The sequence below is a fragment of the Dendrobium catenatum genome, unplaced genomic scaffold (genome assembly GCF_001605985.2).
Source record: "Dendrobium catenatum unplaced genomic scaffold, ASM160598v2 fragScaff_scaffold_659, whole genome shotgun sequence".
NCBI lineage: Eukaryota > Viridiplantae > Streptophyta > Magnoliopsida > Asparagales > Orchidaceae > Dendrobium > Dendrobium catenatum.
Window position 1 is genome coordinate 1,250,052 of NW_021319121.1, and position 18,241 is coordinate 1,268,292.

The 18,241-nt window shown below is 35.4% G+C and overlaps 2 protein-coding genes and 1 pseudogene across 2 annotated transcripts; 1 reads left to right on the top strand and 2 right to left on the bottom strand.

Annotated features, from left to right (window-relative positions):
• The first annotated feature begins 1,449 nt into the window (after positions 1-1,449).
• On the top strand, positions 1,450-7,600 carry LOC110094771 (MOB kinase activator-like 1B). The gene is made up of 7 exons (XM_020820099.2): positions 1,450-1,565; positions 1,759-1,807; positions 2,665-2,773; positions 3,123-3,216; positions 3,694-3,827; positions 3,915-4,078; positions 7,120-7,600. Exons 1-7 carry the CDS (start codon positions 1,540-1,542, stop codon positions 7,192-7,194), a joined length of 651 nt encoding a protein of 216 aa, XP_020675758.2. The 5' UTR covers positions 1,450-1,539; the 3' UTR covers positions 7,195-7,600.
• Positions 7,601-8,016: 416 nt separating this feature from the next.
• On the bottom strand, positions 8,017-10,873 carry LOC110094726 (transcription factor bHLH92). The gene is made up of 3 exons (XM_020820023.2): positions 10,049-10,873; positions 8,646-8,963; positions 8,017-8,112 (listed from the first exon to the last, which is right to left on the bottom strand). Exons 1-3 carry the CDS (start codon positions 10,409-10,411, stop codon positions 8,062-8,064), a joined length of 732 nt encoding a protein of 243 aa, XP_020675682.1. The 5' UTR covers positions 10,412-10,873; the 3' UTR covers positions 8,017-8,061.
• A 1,638-nt stretch (positions 10,874-12,511) lies between these two features.
• Positions 12,512-18,241, bottom strand: part of LOC110094752 — a 39,180-nt pseudogene continuing 33,450 nt past the window's right edge.

Genomic DNA, 18,241 nt, shown 5'->3' on the forward strand with positions numbered 1-18,241 from the left:
TTTATTTTGTTGTTCATTTTGAACTGCATTATCACCAATCTCACGGTCCTCACCCACATCCACATTGTCATACTCATCACTATCACATTCTACATCATTACCAATAGGCTCTTCCTCATTTTGCTCGAGAGGATTACTGTCAACAATTGTATTAGAACCCTCCATCTAAACACCAAAAAAACACATACTTACAAAATATTAAAGAAAAAAACTAATAATGTAATAAGACATGAGACATCTTAATATCCACTGTTTTAACACCAACAGTCCAAGTCCAAGACTACAAGTGTCCAACAAGGCAACAATCCAACATAATAAGTTAACAACTAAATAAATAACAAATTCAGAACAACAATTTATTATTTATATTTGTGTATTGTGTAATCACTAATTCACTGTAATTAGTGTAATGGCAAAAGATAAATGAAAACATTGAAAAGCAGATTTCCTGAGTCCCAACTCCCAACCCGCAGGCCGCAGAGGCGTAGCCGGCATGGCGGCATGCCGTGCCGGTGCCGACATATGAGATGCCAAAAGACTCAAAAGACATTTATCAAACTCAAGAATATGATAAACAACAGGACTGCAAGCCCTTATCTACAAAACCAAATGTCAAAATGACAAAAACAGCAAACTGCAAACCCTAATCTACAAAAACTGCAAACCCTAACTTCCAGATTGATAAAGTGTGAAATAAAGGAAGAGTAGAAATAATGTAGAATAGTAGATCAGTCGATTAGAAACCAAAACTCAGCCAAAATACTTCTAAAAAAACGAAACCTAAATTATTCATGAGTAATGAGTTCACTACTTCACTGACTAGTGATTACAGTAAATTCCAAATGGTGCGAAGTGCGAACGACGAACGGCCTGGAGAGTGGAGGAAGGCAAGAAGCAAGAGACTGAGAGAGTCGGAGAATGGCGTCGCGTCGGACGATCAGAGTCTCGGAGTCGGAGATAGAGAAACCCTAACTTAGAAATGAGAAATCCCTCACTCAGCTATCCGCTCGCTATTAAAACCCTTATTGACGCGGGTTGTTTTCGGGTCGGAATCGGGTTACCGGGTTAACCCGAACCCGACCCGATTGTTATACGGGTCCAAATTTAAAACCCGAACCCGACTCGTTTATTAAACAGGTCAACCCGAACCCGAATTTTTCGGGTCGGGTTCAGGTCGGGTTTTCGGGTCGTGTCAGTTGTTGACAGCCCTATCCCTGATCGAGCTTTTCCTAATTTGTTCGTATTATTATAATATTAGCCGTTAATTTATAATCAAACCAGCCTTCTGTCAAATGAATTAGCGACGTTGATCTCTCTCTCTCTCTCCTCTGACAGTCTGGCTTCCCCCGTCCATCTCTCTCTCTCTCTTCTCTCCACCTCTTGTCCTCTTCTTCCTTTCCATCTAAATAACAAGAGTAAATTCCCTGAGCGTCTCCAATGTTGATCGGAATAAGAGAAGGAGAAGGGCGGCTGGGCAGGAAAAGAAAGAAATCAGCTGCTTCTCCTCCTCCTCGTCTTAATTTATCATCGCTTGCAGAGATGAGTCTCTTCGGCTTTGGAAACAGGTCCATCTAATACCAATCTGATTTTCTTCCCTTACATTTGAGATTCTGCTGTCTTTTCTTTCATTGTTTGTTAGAAATCTGAATAAAAATTTTGATTTTAAAAAGATTTTTCATTTTTATGTGCTTGAAATCTGTGTTGGCTCCATATATTTTCCTGAAGAAATGTTTGCGTTCTGTATTCTGTTGTTGGCAGAAATCTGAAAACCTTCCGGCCCAAGAAAAATGCTCCTTCTGGAAATAAGGTTGGCCATGTATTCCTTCATTATATTTATCATTATTATTTTATAGCTTAATGCATTAATATTTCAGGAATAATTATCAATCATGTATTTTTAATTAATGTGTTGATTATCATATATTAATTATGATAATTATATTTATTAATTTAATATGTACATTTTTTAATATTTTATTTATTAATGTTAATATTTTTTTTGAAAATGTTGAAACACAAATTTGATATAAAGAGCATTTAGTTTCAAGTCATTAATAATATTTTTAATATATTTTATTAAATGAATTTGATGTCAATTACTATTATTCATAATTTTAGAAAGTTTTCAAATTTCATTAAAATAAAATGGTAGATTATAGTTGCAAATCAAATATGAACAACTTGTAGTATAATCAAACCTCGTCCAGTCCATAATATCCTTAGCTCAGCTCGATTATAGCTAGCCCTATTCTTGGATTAATTAATTATTCTATGCAAATGTGGAACGTTGTCTGGAGACCAACTAGAATGCGCCACGTCTCTCCTTCGCTCGGTGTCACTGATGTGACATATTATGGTTGGTCTCCGGACGACGTTCTATGCATCTGGCCTCCACACAAAATAATTTCTCCGATTCTTGATATTGAAAACATCAATATTTTCTTTAGTCCTAATTATCTTATGATGCTTATTGGTATGATAGTTAAGGAATGAGAATTTGTAGAGTTATATGAGGTGATGTAGAGAATAATCAAAACTTTTCGGCTCACATTGGGCTCTTAAAAGAAAATATTTCCACATTGAAGGACTATAGATTTTTCCTTTATAAACTCATGTAAATGAACTGTCTGATTTTTTAAAAAAAAATTCATTTTTATCATTTAGGGTGTTCAGCTCAGAAAGTACATTGATGCAACCTTGGGTACTGGAAACATAAAAGAGGCTGTTCGATTACCCCCTGGAGAAAATCTTAATGAGTGGCTTGCTGTCAACAGTAAATCTCCTACCTTCATATTTCCATCAAAACAATAATATTAGCAATCTGCATTGTATTTCTCTGTCAGTCATTTCTGCTTATCATGTTTATTGTTATTAATTAGTCATTTCTAGCTGCCTTTCCTCTTTCTTTCGGAAAATTATTACGTCCGGATACTAATTCAGATGCGTCACGTCACCCAGATACATCCGGCCCAGTGTATCCAGGTGATATGGCACGTCTGAATTGGTGTCCGGACGGTCCGGTGACTTGACGTAATAATTCGCCCTTTCTTTCCTCTCAGTTGGCTCTTTTGAAGCATTTTTTTATTCAATGAATGATTTCTTCACCTTTTCCTTTGCTACAGCGATCGACTTCTTCAATCAGGCAAACTTTTTGTATGGCTCTCTCACGGAATTTTGCACACCTACTACCTGCTCAACAATGTCAGCAGGGCCAACGTATGCTTTTTGGCCATTAGTTTTTGTCTTTTGTTCTATGAAATATTCAATGCTCTTATAGTTATTGATAATGTAGAATCTTGAATGAGAGGAATGAGTTCTTCCTCTAGTGATTCTTGAGAGAGGAGGGAGATAGGAGGGAAAAGGTGAGAGAGAGAACATAAAACTAAAAATGATTTATTGCTTGATGGCTTTGATACCTAATTACAAGCTATCATATCTATTTATAGACACTAAGGCTTCGTTTGGGATGGCTTTTTAATTTTTGTACTAAGAAGCCGCTTTAAGAAGCAAGAAAAAAGCCGTCCCAAACGAAACCTAAATATTAACACCAAAAGCTACGTAATAAACTAAACAAAGCCTCATAAAAGGCTACAAAGAAACCTAACTAAAGAAAGTAGAGATTTTGGACCAATTACAACAGATAATGAATATTTATTTGTAAGAAAATTCTTTAACTATGTTGGGTTTTCATAGGGTTGAATATAGATGGGCTGATGGAGTTAAGATAATAAAGCCTATAGAAGTATCTGCACCCAAATATATGGAGTATTTGATGGATTGGATTGAAGCTCAGCTTGATGATGAGTCAATATTCCCACAAAGGATTGGTACAGCTTATGTTTCTAATATACTTTTTTTTTATGTGATTTATTTAAAATATTGATGCTTATGATAAATGACATTTTATTTCTCAGGCTCACCTTTTCCTCCCAATTTCCAAGAAATCATCAAGACAATTTTCAAGCGATTATTTCGAGTCTATGCTCATATCTACCACTCACATTTTCAGAAGATTATTTTTCTCAAAGAAGAAGCTCATCTAAATACCTCTTTCAAGCATTTTACATTTTTTACGAGGGTAAGAAGCATGTTTTACATTCACTTTTTATTAAGTGAGGATACCGGACGGAGAGAACTGTCTGATTTTCTCTCTGTCTACAATCAAAGCGTAGCTGTTACAGTAATTGCACTTTGACTGTAAACAGAGAGAAAACCGGACGGTTTTCTCCCGTCCGGTGCCCGCACACAATAATCTCTCATAATATAGAGTTATTTATCTTTATATAATCATTGAATGCCTGATTATTAGCCATCATTTTGCTTCCTATTTGGGAAAATGTTTTAGAATTCATTGTTTTGTTCAGCTTAATGCTTCAATTTGAAATTTCTCTTTGAAAATCTTTAGATGTTGGAACACTACTGCTCATCTGAAGTACTTTATCTTACTTTAAAGGCATTTTCCAGTCAAACAGCAAGACTTTGGGCCTATGAGTAATGGTTAAGTTGACTGCATTGTGATTGATTGGCTTGAATCATGAAAGTTGGCTCTTTACATGTAACGGTTAGGCTGAGTACATCAAACCCACACTAAACCCGACATCGGTTGAAGCCAAATGCAACTGACTTTCCACCAGAATATGCAACCTATCATGTTATATAGCCTAGTGGCGATTCTAAACATTTAACTTTGTTACTACAGATAAATTTTCACATGGCATAAATTATTAAATATTTTGACATTAAGAATCTGCATTGTTTGCAATCGTTAGATTTTGTGATATGAATCAGGGCAATTCCAACCAAAAAATCCATTTTCCACTTCAAAATACATTAAAACTCCTAAATGCAGTAATTCGTCTCCAATCAAACTCCATTTCGGGTGCTTCTTCATCTCGCTGCAAAGGTACTGTCTTTCTCCTCTTTCACAAGCTTATTCGGCAAATCTGCTAATACAAAAAATTGTCGTAGATGAACAGTACAACGCCAATATTAGTGTCACATTATTCACCTACCGAATTTTGAGTTACGATTTAGTGTTCGAATGGAGCGAATGGCGGACCGCATACTCCCGTATGCAGTTCGATCAGTTAAAGATGATTTTATGTTGGGCTTTTGCCGAAAAGCTCAGAGAGAGTGACGTATAGTACAATTTGACTTCCAACTGCAATCATTGTTCATTAATGATCTTTGTTAACATCCTAGCAAAGAAATCCATCTTTATGAAATCAATCGAGTGCTACCGTCTAATCCCTCTACATGCCACTGTTCCAACCTTCACCTTTATCTACTGCTGAGGAAGGAGGAAAATGAGTAATGCCTTGCAACCAATGATTTTTCTTATTTTATAGAGCTGCATGTGGTGTTTCGAATGAAGGATTAGATCTGAATATGATTAGAGTTTAGTAGCCAATAAGCTTGAAAACAAAAATCGGATTTCCTCCAAGTCTTATCCAAGATTTTGCTGGATTTAAAATGACTTTTGATATTAAACATGCATGATAAAGCGCTACATATCTTAACACTTCTTTCATGAGATCCCCATCTCTATTGGGAGAGATTATTCTGTGCGGACTGGACGGGAGAACCGTCCGGTACCGAATGTACCGACATTCGGTACTGCTCGGTACTGATCGGTACAGAGAGCGGTACACTTTTAAAATGATATGACGCATTTTTATTTGCCTCTGAAAGACTTCCGATTCTGCACAGAATATTTTAGCCTATTGGAGACCAGTATTTCTTACAGATTTATAACATCTACTATCTACCTCTTTTCTCCGGCGACAACCGTGTCAGTGTCTGTTTTTCTTCCCTACTTTGACCTGTCTATCAATGCGGCACCTACTCCAAGTAACAAATCCACTGCAAGATGACCATTGAGATTCGTCTTTTTCAGCTTCTTTGCTGCAGACCTTGAGCACTTGGTTGCCACCGGCCAACTCCCATTACCAACCATTATTGACTCTTCAACCAAGTTCAAATCGAGAAAGATAGAGAACTCTGAATACCTATAAATGCTGCATGCGTACCAGTGAAAAACACATTAATTTTGTTTCACCTACTGCCTCCTCTACATCTTTATAGCAAGGTGAAACCAGTTACATGGATATGGTTACTTATTAGATAGCCTCATATCAATCCCTGGAAATACTTATTCGATTTAAGAAACAAATCCTCATACAAAATTTGAAAAGATTTGATTCAAAATTTCAGGTATTTATAAGAGAAAATAAAGGAAAATAATCTTCGTCCACATTTTAACACCATGTACTGTTCTTTTGTTGGTCATAATTGTTAGCACTATACACCTCAGCTGCCTACGTGTCATCATCTAATTCATTTCTTGTATCTTGTTTTCTTCTACACAACCATATATACATGTACTCTCTATACAATACATATACAATAATAATACATTAGCTCTCCTTTATCTTTCCTGTTCTCCGTCTTCTTCCCTCTGTGGTTCTCTAATGGTATCAGAGCGGTAATGGCGGATCAAGACTCGATGGCATCCCAACCACCCAATTCCGATCTCTCCAATTCCTTATCCAAGTTCATCGCTTCCGGAAGCCAAATTTAATGATCTCTGCTCCAAATTAATCACTCATCAAATGAATGCTTAATTTGAGCGGGCATGTTAGCACTATACACCCCAGCTGCCTACGTTTCATCATCTAATTCATTTCTTGTATCTTGTTTTTTTTTCTACACAGCTATATATACATGTACTCTCTATACAATAATAATACATTAGCTCTCTTTTATCTTTCTTGTTCTCCGTCTTCTTCCCTCTGCGGTTCTCTCAATAATCTTGTTCATGATTAATGTAACGCTGAAACATGATGCATTTACCATCAATCCATCATAGGTGCTGGCCGTATAAAGTTTTCAACGTTCTTGCAAGATTTCAATTCTGACTGAAAGGATGACAGACCAAAGTTTTTTTATGTTTTTTTCCACCTTTTTACTTGCGCGGAAGGCTTGTTTTACATGCTTAAGACCTCTAGAACAAGTTAAATGACTAAAAACCTGTGCTTTTTACTCATATTTCCTTACCAAGTAGATGTGAGGACTGTAGAATTTTATTTATTTATTTACTTATCCTATGGTTTTACTCAGGAATTTAAGTTGATTGACAAACGAGAGCTCGCACCACTCCATGATCTCGTAGAATCAATATTACATGCTTATTGATAAACCACTTACAGACACAAGAACAGATCAACAGCATCTTCCATTTTGAAGAATTTTCAACAAAATTCCAAATTCAAGCTGCAAATGCAAGCATCCGGTGTTCTTTCAACTGATCTCCTTTCATGTTGCAGATCAAACATATTTGTGTACTGATTCTGTCTGAACCTCACTAACTCTGCTGTAATGCAATTTATTTCTGATTGGATGATGCCTCATAGCACTGGTTTCATAGTCTTTTAAGCTGCTAATGCTTCACTTTTTCTTTGTTCATGTACAAAGACAGCTTGTTTATGCAACAGTTGTTGCATTTAGATTTTGAGGTCACGTTATGGTGGGATAATAGCAATTATAAATCAGAACATTTTGCTTTCGGGTAAGCAAAAAATTTAAGGCTTTGTTTAGGATAGCTTTCGTACTGCTTTCTAAAACGGCTTTCTAGTATAAAATTTTCTAATTCAAAAAATTTTTGTAGTAGAAAATTATTTTAGAAAGCAACAAAAAAACATCTAATCAAGCACCAATCTTGATGTATTTGTTTCAGTTATCAATACAAACAATTATTTGGGCCAAAAACTAGGAATTAAGTTTGAGACTTCTGAAATTTAATTTCACAAAACTTAGACAAATTTTCCTCTTATTGTCAGACAAATTAACTTCATTTCGATAGCTTTTTTACTGTTTTCTAAAACAGCTTTTTCAAACATAAAAAAATTGAATAAACAAATCCTATCAAATTTTAATCAAAATAAAAATCAAAATTATTAAATTTATTTGAATATAAATTTAATAATTTTGATGCTCATAATAATTAAAACTTTAAGGCTTTGACAATTTCCGAAAAAAAAAGGCTTTGCCAATTTCCATTTTTCAGGGCAAGAATCTCCTCGTCATTGCCTGCGTCTCCAACTCCTCATCACTCTGCAAAAACAGAAAAATATTAATTTTATTTTAATAAAAATATCTAAAACTTATTTTAAATAATTTAATTGATTTATTTTAAAAAAAGTTAAAAAAATTTTAAAAAATTATTATTTCCTAAATTCTTAATGATTTAGGCTTCATTTGGAATAGTTTTTTTTTTCTGATTTTTAAAACATATTTTAAGTGAAAAATTTTCAAGTTCCAAAAATATTTATACTACAAAGCTATTTATAAAATATTAAGAAAGTTGTCTCAAACGAAGGCTTCGTTTGAAACGGCTTTTCTTACCACTTAAAAATTTTGTACAAAAAAACTATTTTAAAAGCAATAAAAAGCCGTCTCAAATGAAACCGAAGTCTTAGGTTTTGTTTGGGACATCTTTTGTACTATTTTCTAAAACAATTTTTCAAGAAATTTTTATACTAAAATGATGTTTTAGAAAGTATCAAAAAAGCTGTCTCAAACGAAACCTTAATAGTATAACTTAAAAATAGAAAAAAAAAATTGTAAAAAAACTGATCTTGCAATACCTCACACATTTGGCTTTGGATGGTCATGATGAGTTCTTGGTCACCTTCGCTGGAAAGCTCAGATCGGATGGCTCTGATTTTGACATCCATTCCCTTGAGGCAATGCAAGGCGTTGATCACGGAATCAACGGTGGATGTCGTGTTTGGCATCTTGATTTTGATCTCAACTTCATCGGACGGTTCTGATGATCTCTCTGTTGCGGGTTTTGACTTCAGCATGCTCAATAACTCCTTATTTCTCTGTTGCATCTCCTCCTCAACAATCTTAAGCTCCCTCACCATCATGACCGTTGATTCCAATATGGAGTTCCTGCATGCCTGCCGTTGGATCCAAGGGCTCAAATATAATTTTGTAAATTTTGAACTTATTTCTCTCAATATATTTAAACAAGAAATCATTCATTACACTTTTTTTTTTAATGTTACACTTTTTTATGATTATTTATATGTCAATTATATATGTTATATTTATAATATTTAGGTCACTATTGACTACATAAATTATGTCAAAAACCTTATTTTTGAGGTCAATTTACTAATTTATATTATTTTAGGTTTATTTTTAAAAAAAATTTGCAAAAAATTATGGGGGTGTAATGCACTCTCCACTCCCTAAATTAACATCACAGCCCTTAATTAGAATGAGAAAAATATATATATATCTTGATGTAACATGTATTAAGATGTTCAAATGATGCCACGTGTCTAAAAAATAAGTTTTATATATTTTAAAATTAGAATTTAGATATACAAATTATTTATTTTTATGAACATTAAGGCTTCGTTTGGGACAATTTTTTGTTGCTTCTTAAACGTCTTTCTACTATAAAAAATTTAATTTTATATAATTTTTATAGCCACAAGAAAATTATTTTCAAAACTCTCACATAAATACAAGCCAAAAAATATAAAATATTTATTAGTATTGCATACTTATTAACTTGTAAAAGAAAATTATCTTCCACATTAACTGCAGTTAAAATCGTCACAAAAATCAACACATTTTAATTCTTCCATGTCGGTTTTAAAGTCGCTGCTAAATACCTTTGCAGCGGATATCAATCATAGAAGACATGCAGCAGTTGGAAATTAAATATTTCGTAGTGGTTAAAACCACCATAAAAGCCAACTTAGACTTCGTTTGGAACGGCTTACTCTTACTGCTTCTTAAAACAACTTTTCATTAAAAAATTAAAAAATTTTATATCAAAAAATTACTTTAAGAAGCAGTAAAAAAGTCGTCCCAAATGAAACCTTAATGTGCTGCCAAAAATACAAGTATATTACATCGTATAATTTGTTCGAAATTTTGCTCATAGTATACTGAAAAAATATTACTTTATGATATATGCTTTTCTTTGTCATTGCATGCAAGGAAACTGAACTGAAGCAATATAATTAACCTTTGTACCAAGAGGAAGCATGGAGTGCAGATCTTGATAGCTCTGGCTGAGCCGCTCTCGCCGCAGCCGCTCCCTCATCATGTGCTGAAAGTCTCGGCCATTCTTCTCTCCGTTAAGCTCTCGCTTCGATCGATGAATATTACCACCGCCATTATCATCATCCTGCAGTACTGAGTTCAGCTTCAATGGAGGTTTGGTGTAGTTAGAGAGCGCACTGCTCGACGAATCCGATAACGATAATGATGCAGAGGTGAGTGGATCGAATAAGGGATCAGGAGAGAAGACCGAAAGAGGGAGCTCGCCATTGAAGCTGAGCTCCTCTTCAGCAGAGAAGATGGGAGAGGTAGAAGACGATGGGTCCATAGTGTAATTATTGGGCGCTAAAATTTGAATTTTGGATTTTGGGGCTAATGATCGGCCTTTTGTAGGAGAGAGCGTGCGGTGAGTGTGGTCAATGTCGAATGATTGACCGTTGAAGTTGGCAAAAAGTCAATAACGGCGGAGCACAAAAAAAACGTGGGAATTATGTCATGGAAATGGAGCACGTGCAGAATTTATTAAAGAAAGGGGCTGCCCCGGCTGTTATTGGGTTATTTGGTTATTTACAAGTCAAAGTAGTAGACTGTTTGGTCTAGTTGGACCTCATGATTTAAATCTTTGAGGACCGTTGGATCTAAATGGGTCAAGGGGAAGAGGGTGAGTGGACGGCCAGAAATTTCTGAGGGAAGTTATTACTATTATTATTATTATTATTTTATTTTCTCCTTATCATGAAACATTATAATGTTTGGGCTTTGGACTTTGGAAGCTCATAAATTTATAAACATATAGAATATTTAATATTTGTGGAGAGAAATATGTTAGTGTGGAGTGGAAGGAAAAAGGATATAGAGGAGATATGTTAGACTTTGGGCAATCCTCCACTTTGGGAAAAATAAATGCACATATGATGAACCAAATTAATTTTATTTATAATATAATGTATTTTCAAAATATTAAATGATGAGAGAAAATATATATTATGTAAAAGTATATTTGAAAATTATATGCATATAGATGACAAATGACGATGAATATTAATTTTGGCCAATGATAAGTGATGATGGATGTATGATAGTGGATATTGTCATAAATTGATGGTGAATATGTGACTATTAATACTGCCATAAGTTGACAAAAACAGACAAAAGGCGAGCGATGGTGAACATAAACATAAATTAATTACATATAATTTTGTCAAATAGGCGATAGTGTGCCATGGAGATAAATAATAACGATAAATGACGAACATTGACATTTATTGATGGGTCAATCGCAAGCTCCGACGGATAAAGCTTTGGTATTCTCTATGAATTTAGCCTAGATTTATCTTTTATGATAATCCACTTTTAACGTATAGAAATAGAACCTATAGATAGAATTTTGGATTAGTGCTATAGTCATCACTATCATAATCTTGGATGCTGCCTTATACAATCTAAAAATATCCCATTTGCATACCGTTTGATTTTTTTAACATCATGATGCCTTAATTAATATAATATCAAACAAATGCAGTTCAAGCAAGGATATCACAAATATCATTTTATCTAATACTTAACTAAGTGATTTCATCAAATTATGGTTGGTAAAAAACCCTCTGATCATATGGTTAGTCTAAAAGCAAAATTATATTAATGGCCAATTCAATCTTTCAAACTACGCTTGATTTATAAAATTAATCGCCAATGCTTTTTAAAGTTGGAGTGATATTGAAGCTAATTAGAAAACCGTTCAACAGAGAAGAATTATAGAAGCCCCAATTCTGGCAACAGCGAAGGAAGCTGTCTTTCGTCAAAAATATATTTTGTAAATAATTATAATTAAAAACACTCAAAGTACTTTAATTTTTATGTGAAAATGTCCTAAATCAAGTTGGATGTAAAGCCAATATTTAATCACGAAAAGTTAACTAAAATTTCGTTTGAGATAATTTTTTTACTGCTTCATAAAAATATTGTAAAGAATAACTTTTTAAATCTAGAAGGTAGTTTCATGGTTCAAGATTTTTTGAAAGTGGTGAAAAAACAGCAGCCAAATAGGAGAGATTATTCTGTGTGGAGACCGGACGCAGAAAGTCGTCTGGAGACCAACCAGAATGCGCCAGGTCAGCAGTACCGAGCCACAGTACCAAGCGGGTTCGAGCAGTACCGAGCCGCGGTGACGAGCGAAAAGGTGACATGGCGCATTCTGCTTGATCTCCGGACGACGTTCAACGCCAGAATAATTAATCGACAAATAGACATTGTAATTGAGTTCTGAAAAAGAAAGCAATAAAAAAGTTTTCTCAAGCAAAGTATTAGATGAGCAGACCTTAGTAAACATAAATAAATCTGGCAAGACAGGTGCTATTGCATTATGTTGCAAAAATATAATTCACTCACTGTAGTTCCCAACAGCCAAACAGATGCCCTACCCCTCAGCTCATTTGAGAGGAATGAATCTGGAAGAGTGTGGCACCGATCCCAGGCCTTCAATGCTTGACAGGTTCGTAGCTAATAGAGAATTCTGTGAGGTAGTGACCTATCATTTCGGGCTTGATCTCTACCTGGCTGAAAGTCTTTCCATTGTAAAGCCCAACAATGCTCCCAATCATTTCTGGAACAATTATCATGTTGCGGAGGTGAGTCCTCACTGGCTCTGGCTTCTCACCGGAGGAGCTTCCCTTTTCTGGAAATGGCAAACATACTTGTAAGAAGTCTAGCGCAAAATAACAAAACAAAGTTCTCTACAGCTTTAGTTAGGTTAAAAAAACAGTAAATAATTACATTGAAATATTTGTAAATCATAAAATTCATTAAGAGCTATTCAGAATAACAGAATACATCAGTGAGTTGGCGTTGAAGGATTCTGATAGGAAACACTTAAAGATTAAGTAAATTTTATCAATTTTAGAAAAAACAGCGAGAAAATTCTTTCGAACCCCAATGAAAATCAGAAAAACAGAAGTTTTTTTTGCATTAATTAAAGAAACGGAAGGAACATACCAAGATAGAGTCGATCCTCAATTAGAGAAGAGGATCTATCTCTCTCAAATCTCTAGACGCCACCAGAGCCCCAAAAAACCTAAGAGATTTCAAATTTCAGTCAAATTCAAGGTGCCCTAACCCTAGGAAAACAACAATTTAATGCATACAATCCAAAATATGTAAAAAAAAAAAAACATACAATTCAAAAGGTAAAAAAAATTTAAAAAAATTAAATAAAAAATTAAAAAAAAAATCAAAAATCAAAAAGAAAAAAATAAATAAAAATAATTAAATAACAAAAAAAAATTAAAAATAAAACAAATAAAAAAATTCACATACAATCTAAAAGGAAATCTCTAAAGAGTCCCTACATTCAAATTTTCCTCATAACTATCTCAAAAATCCTTCCTAAGCAGTTCTTTTGGATCCTGCGGTTTGATCGGAACGAGCGGGAGGTGGACATTCTCCGCCTCTATTCCTGTGGGTTGGTCTCGTATGGAACGGTCTACAAATACTCCCCTCCAAAAGAACCCATCTTGTCCGCAAGGTGGAAAGAAGACACCCTCCATTCCCTCGTCATCACAAATAGTAAGAACCTAAAGAGTTCGGTACTTACATCTGTGCCCCTGTGTATACTTCTCACACATCTGAAACAAAGTCCATTTGCTCTCTTCTCTTGTAACTCTGTTTATGTGAGCTTCTTGAAGTTGTCTTCAGTTCTTCCAATGACAGTCTTCTCCTTCAGGGTCTCCCGAAGGGTATCCGGTGTCGGCTCCCAGCATGCAAAAATGGTGGTGGTCATCCTATACATGCCTCCTAATTTGTTGCCTTCCACCAACTGAGCTAGCTCCATAGCCTCTCCCAAATCACGAGGCCTCATCACTCTAACTGCTGCTTGGATATCTGGTTTCAGCCCCTTCACATGAAGTTTTCCTCTAGCACGGTCTCAGAAAGCAATCGGCTAGCGAGGTACTCGAACCTCTCTTGGTACTATATCACTAAATCAGCTTATGTCAAGGAAAAGAACTACTCATAAAAGTCTCTTCCTCTGCCGGTTCAGAATCATTCTAACAAGCAATCCTTGAACTCCCTCCAACTCCGTATGGGTAGCCGCTTGTCCCTCCATTGGTACCAAGACAAAGCCTTCCCTTCTAAGCATAGGCCTGCTCTCCTCATCCATCAACATAATGACTATAAAGTACATTTCCACGCTGTAAATCCACATATGTGCATCCTCTCCCTAAAAATAGACATTTTCAGTTTCCTCACACTTAGATCTACTTCGTCAACCCTGTTTCCTCCAAAATTTCCCATTCTACAAAGGGGTGATTCCCCATAATTGTGCCAATCATCCCTCCTCTGTTCGCACCCAAACCTTTTATCACAAGCCCACATTCTCACTTCAAATTCAACACCCATTCAATCATATTCAATCCCTCTCATTTCAAATTTGATACCTCTTCGATCATAATCAAGTTCTCACCTTTCAAATTCAGCCCTCCTTTGGTCATAATTACCCATTTCTCTTTCAAATTCAGTACCCTTCCACTCATGCACAACCCCCTCACACCTATCCACATACCCCCTACCTGATTCCTCCCTAGGAATAGGCCTTAGGGGAGGAATTTTTTTTGTTCCCTCCAAAATCTCCACCTCTTGATTTTCCCTTCGTCTGATCGGCTTAGGATTAGCCCCACTTCCTTGGCTGTCGACACCTTCCCTCACCTCCGATAACAATATTTTGGTTTGGCCCTCGAGCACTTTCTTCAACATCTCCTCCAGGATGAAAATTTTCGAATTTTTTTTTTAAATATGAAACATGAGTTTAGAGGTATGAAATTTCAGATTTTATTTGTCTAAACTCATCTTCCAATACTTCTACTTTTCTTCCAGCCATAAGTCCCCGGATTTTGTTAGGCTTGAAAAGTTGGATTTCCACCCCAAAAACAGCAAAAACAGCGGTTCAAAGGAGACAAATTGTTGCAGGAATCAGCCCAAACAACCTCAGACACCACTTAGGCTCGAAAATTCGGATTTCCACCACAAAAACAACAGTTCAAAGGAGAGAACAAGTACTTTAGGAATCAGCCCAAACAACCTCGGACACCACTCTGATACCAATTTGATTGGAAACACTTGAAGATTTCAAGTAAATCCTATCAATTTCGAAAAAAAAAAAAAAAACAGCGAGAAAACTCTTCCAAACTCCAATGATAACCAGAAAAACAATAATTTTTATTGCAATAATCAAAGATACGGAAGGAAAATACCAAGATACTGTCGATCCTTAAATCGAGACGAGAATATAGCTCTCCCAAATCTCTAGATGCCGGTAGAGCACAAAAAAACCTAAGAGATCTCAAATTTCAGCCAAATTCAAGATGCCCTAATCTTAGGAAAACAAACAATTTAATGCATGCAATCCAAAAAAAAATCTCTAAACAGCTCCTACATTCAAATTTCCCTCCTAACTATCTCAAAAATACTTCCTAAACAGCTCTTCTGGATCATGCGGCTTGAACGGCACGAGCGGGAGGCATACATTCTCCGCCTCTGTTCCCTCGGGCCGGTTTTGTATGGACCGGTCTAAGAGATTCCAAGCACAAGATATAATATGAAGTTTTCCCGCAGCCTGATAAGTTCAAAACACACAAACATACACAACAAAGCTCTGTTCTGTTTTTTCCATAAAGAAAAAAGGCTTTAACATCATAAAAATACTGATTAATCATATTCTAACACCGGGAGTCCCCAAGTGACAATTAATCAAAACCCAGTATATTTTTTAAGAGTAAAAAGAATTTGTAGAGGGAAGCATAGACAGGGATAGCATGTGTCATTGTCAAACAGATTAAAGCATATTACCGCTGTCAAAGTTACCAGGTCAGAGTGCTACAAGCTATGATGCACGGACACGGACACGGCGACACGGACACGACACGACACGGACACGGCTTTTTTTTTAAATATAGGACACGGGTACGGCGCGGAAACGGCAATACATTTTTTTATATAGTGTATATATATTAATGTAATATCATATTAAAAATGACAAACAATAATAAATGAATGACATGATAACTTGTCTAGTTTATAATATAAAATATTTAATACAAAATATCTAATACAATCATAAAAATATAAGCAAATAATCACTTACTATAACATCAAACATTCAAGCTTCAACTACTAGGATTAGCTTTAGAAGTTTGTTTTTGACCTTCAATATCATCATCATTGAATATCACTGCTTTCAACTCTGGTTCAACAAGAGAAAGATTCGTAATTGTACAAAAAGAGAGGAGATGGAAATACCTTCACTGCCAAAGAGAAATGAAAATGTGAATATTCGATGAATTAGTATTAAATGCAAACGTTGATTTGGTGTTGTGGATAGGAAATAAGAAATTTAGTTTAAATCTCGCCAAACATAAGAAATTATATTTTAAAAATAATTATAAAATATTTAAGATACGCGTGTCCGACACGCGTGTCCAATTAGTTTTTAATATTTTTTTAATCGGACACGTTTTTGGCGTGTCCGACACGTGTCGGAGGAGTGTCGGACGAGTGTCGTGTCGGACACGGTGTCAGACACTGCACGCCTCTTTGAGGAGAAGTGTCATATATATATATATATAGAAAGAGAGAGAGAGAGAGAGACGCTCACTAAACTGCCTGACTATATACATACACACAGAGATGAATGCACTAAAAAAACAATAGCTCTTTCAAGATCTTAATTAGACATCTACCAAACAAAAAATTTTGCCAATAGTTACAGGCCAATAGCAGTAATATGAAGTAAATAATTAAAGCCATCAACATTACTTACATTTCACTTCTAATCATAAGTCACTCCAGATGCAAACCTTCACGTTTACAGTAATCAAATATCTTGCATTGAGACGAGCAAATTGAGAAGTGCTGAGTTTACTTGAGTAGATTTTTCTCTATTTATAGGAGTTCTAACTTTAATTTTCCTCTGAATGGTGCCTACAATATTCCTTTTCAAATAGTACCTTGTTCGGTTCCATTCTATGTTTCTTGGTAGGGGTTCTTTGTTGCTACTTTGATTCGGTTTTCTGTTGTTAGCTGTCAGATCTTTCCTTGATTCCTTCCGGTTACAGTTAGCTAACGCAATCTCATATCATTACAGGGCCATTCCCTACTACAGCACCATATTGTTTCCTTTGTTACGGGATTTTCATTCCCTACTAAAGTCTGCTTACTGTGAACTCATGTAACCAAGGAATTTCCAGTCCCTCTTATGTGGGCCCCTAACAATTATCTAGACTTTGGGATACTCTTGTCTACTTATTTCTAAATTTTTTTTCTTTGTAAAAGTAGGGAGGCTTTGTGATTATAAATAGGGAGGGCTGGGCATGTGCAAAATATTTTATTATGACTGATAGATACCTTCTAACATTCTCCTAATACAAGGGAGATTAAATATTTTCAGAAATATGGGCTCCGAAAATTCACACTCAGCACTACTGAGAAAATTTGCATTTCTGGTTCAATTTTTTGAAAGGCAAATTGAGATAATACACTACTCAAATATTTCATCCTCATTTTATGAAGATTTAAAGTATGTTTTCAGGCTTCCTATAAATACAAGCTTCTATGATTAATTACCCCACCCGATGATGGAAAAAACTTTCGATCAAGTCTACTCGGTAGGTGCTAAATAAATAACTTATAGTATTAGCAATCTGATAGGAAATAGTTGAGTTCGCAAGTAACCCAAAGGGAATATTTGAGTTCACAAGCAAACCTAATCAAAATTAGCAAGAAAACATAGAGAAAACTGCTGTTTACAGCAGGAAAACAGCCCAATCACAGCAGTTTTTGCACAGAAACAGTGAGAACTTGGAGAAAACAAAGTAATTTACTAGTAGATGCGGGAAAACAATAAAAGAAACAATATTCTTCGATTCGAGAGGAAGAACAACTCTCCATAAGTCTCTAGCAAACCCTAGAGCCTAAGCACCCGATGAGATCTCAAACTTTCATTCAAAATTCAAGATAATCTCTAATTCCCTCCTATTCCCCTAATTAATCCCAAAGGAGAATTACAACTTACCTAAACAGCCCTTACATTCAAATTATTCCCCCCAAAATTTGCATCAAGCCCAGCATGGGCCCCCCTCCCTGTTCTTTTTCCGCCGTGCATAAACCAGGA

What these genes read in the sequence shown, in the direction of transcription:
- LOC110094771 (XM_020820099.2), top strand. Translation starts at nt 1,540, where the DNA reads ATGAGTCTCTTCGGCTTTGGAAACAG. An exon ending in AATATTCCCACAAAGGATTG is followed by an intron (nt 3,828 to 3,914) that starts GTACAGCTTATG and finishes TTTATTTCTCAG; the next exon opens with GCTCACCTTTTCCTCCCAAT. An exon ending in ATTTTACATTTTTTACGAGG is followed by an intron (nt 4,079 to 7,119) that starts GTAAGAAGCATG and finishes GGTTTTACTCAG; the next exon opens with GAATTTAAGTTGATTGACAA.
- LOC110094726 (XM_020820023.2), bottom strand. Translation starts at nt 10,411, where the DNA reads ATGGACCCATCGTCTTCTACCTCTCCCATCTTCTCTGCTGAAGAGGAG. An exon ending in TGCTTCCTCTTGGTACAAAG is followed by an intron (nt 8,964 to 10,048) that starts GTTAATTATATT and finishes ATCCAACGGCAG; the next exon opens with GCATGCAGGAACTCCATATT. An exon ending in TCCAAAGCCAAATGTGTGAG is followed by an intron (nt 8,113 to 8,645) that starts GTATTGCAAGAT and finishes CTGTTTTTGCAG; the next exon opens with AGTGATGAGGAGTTGGAGAC.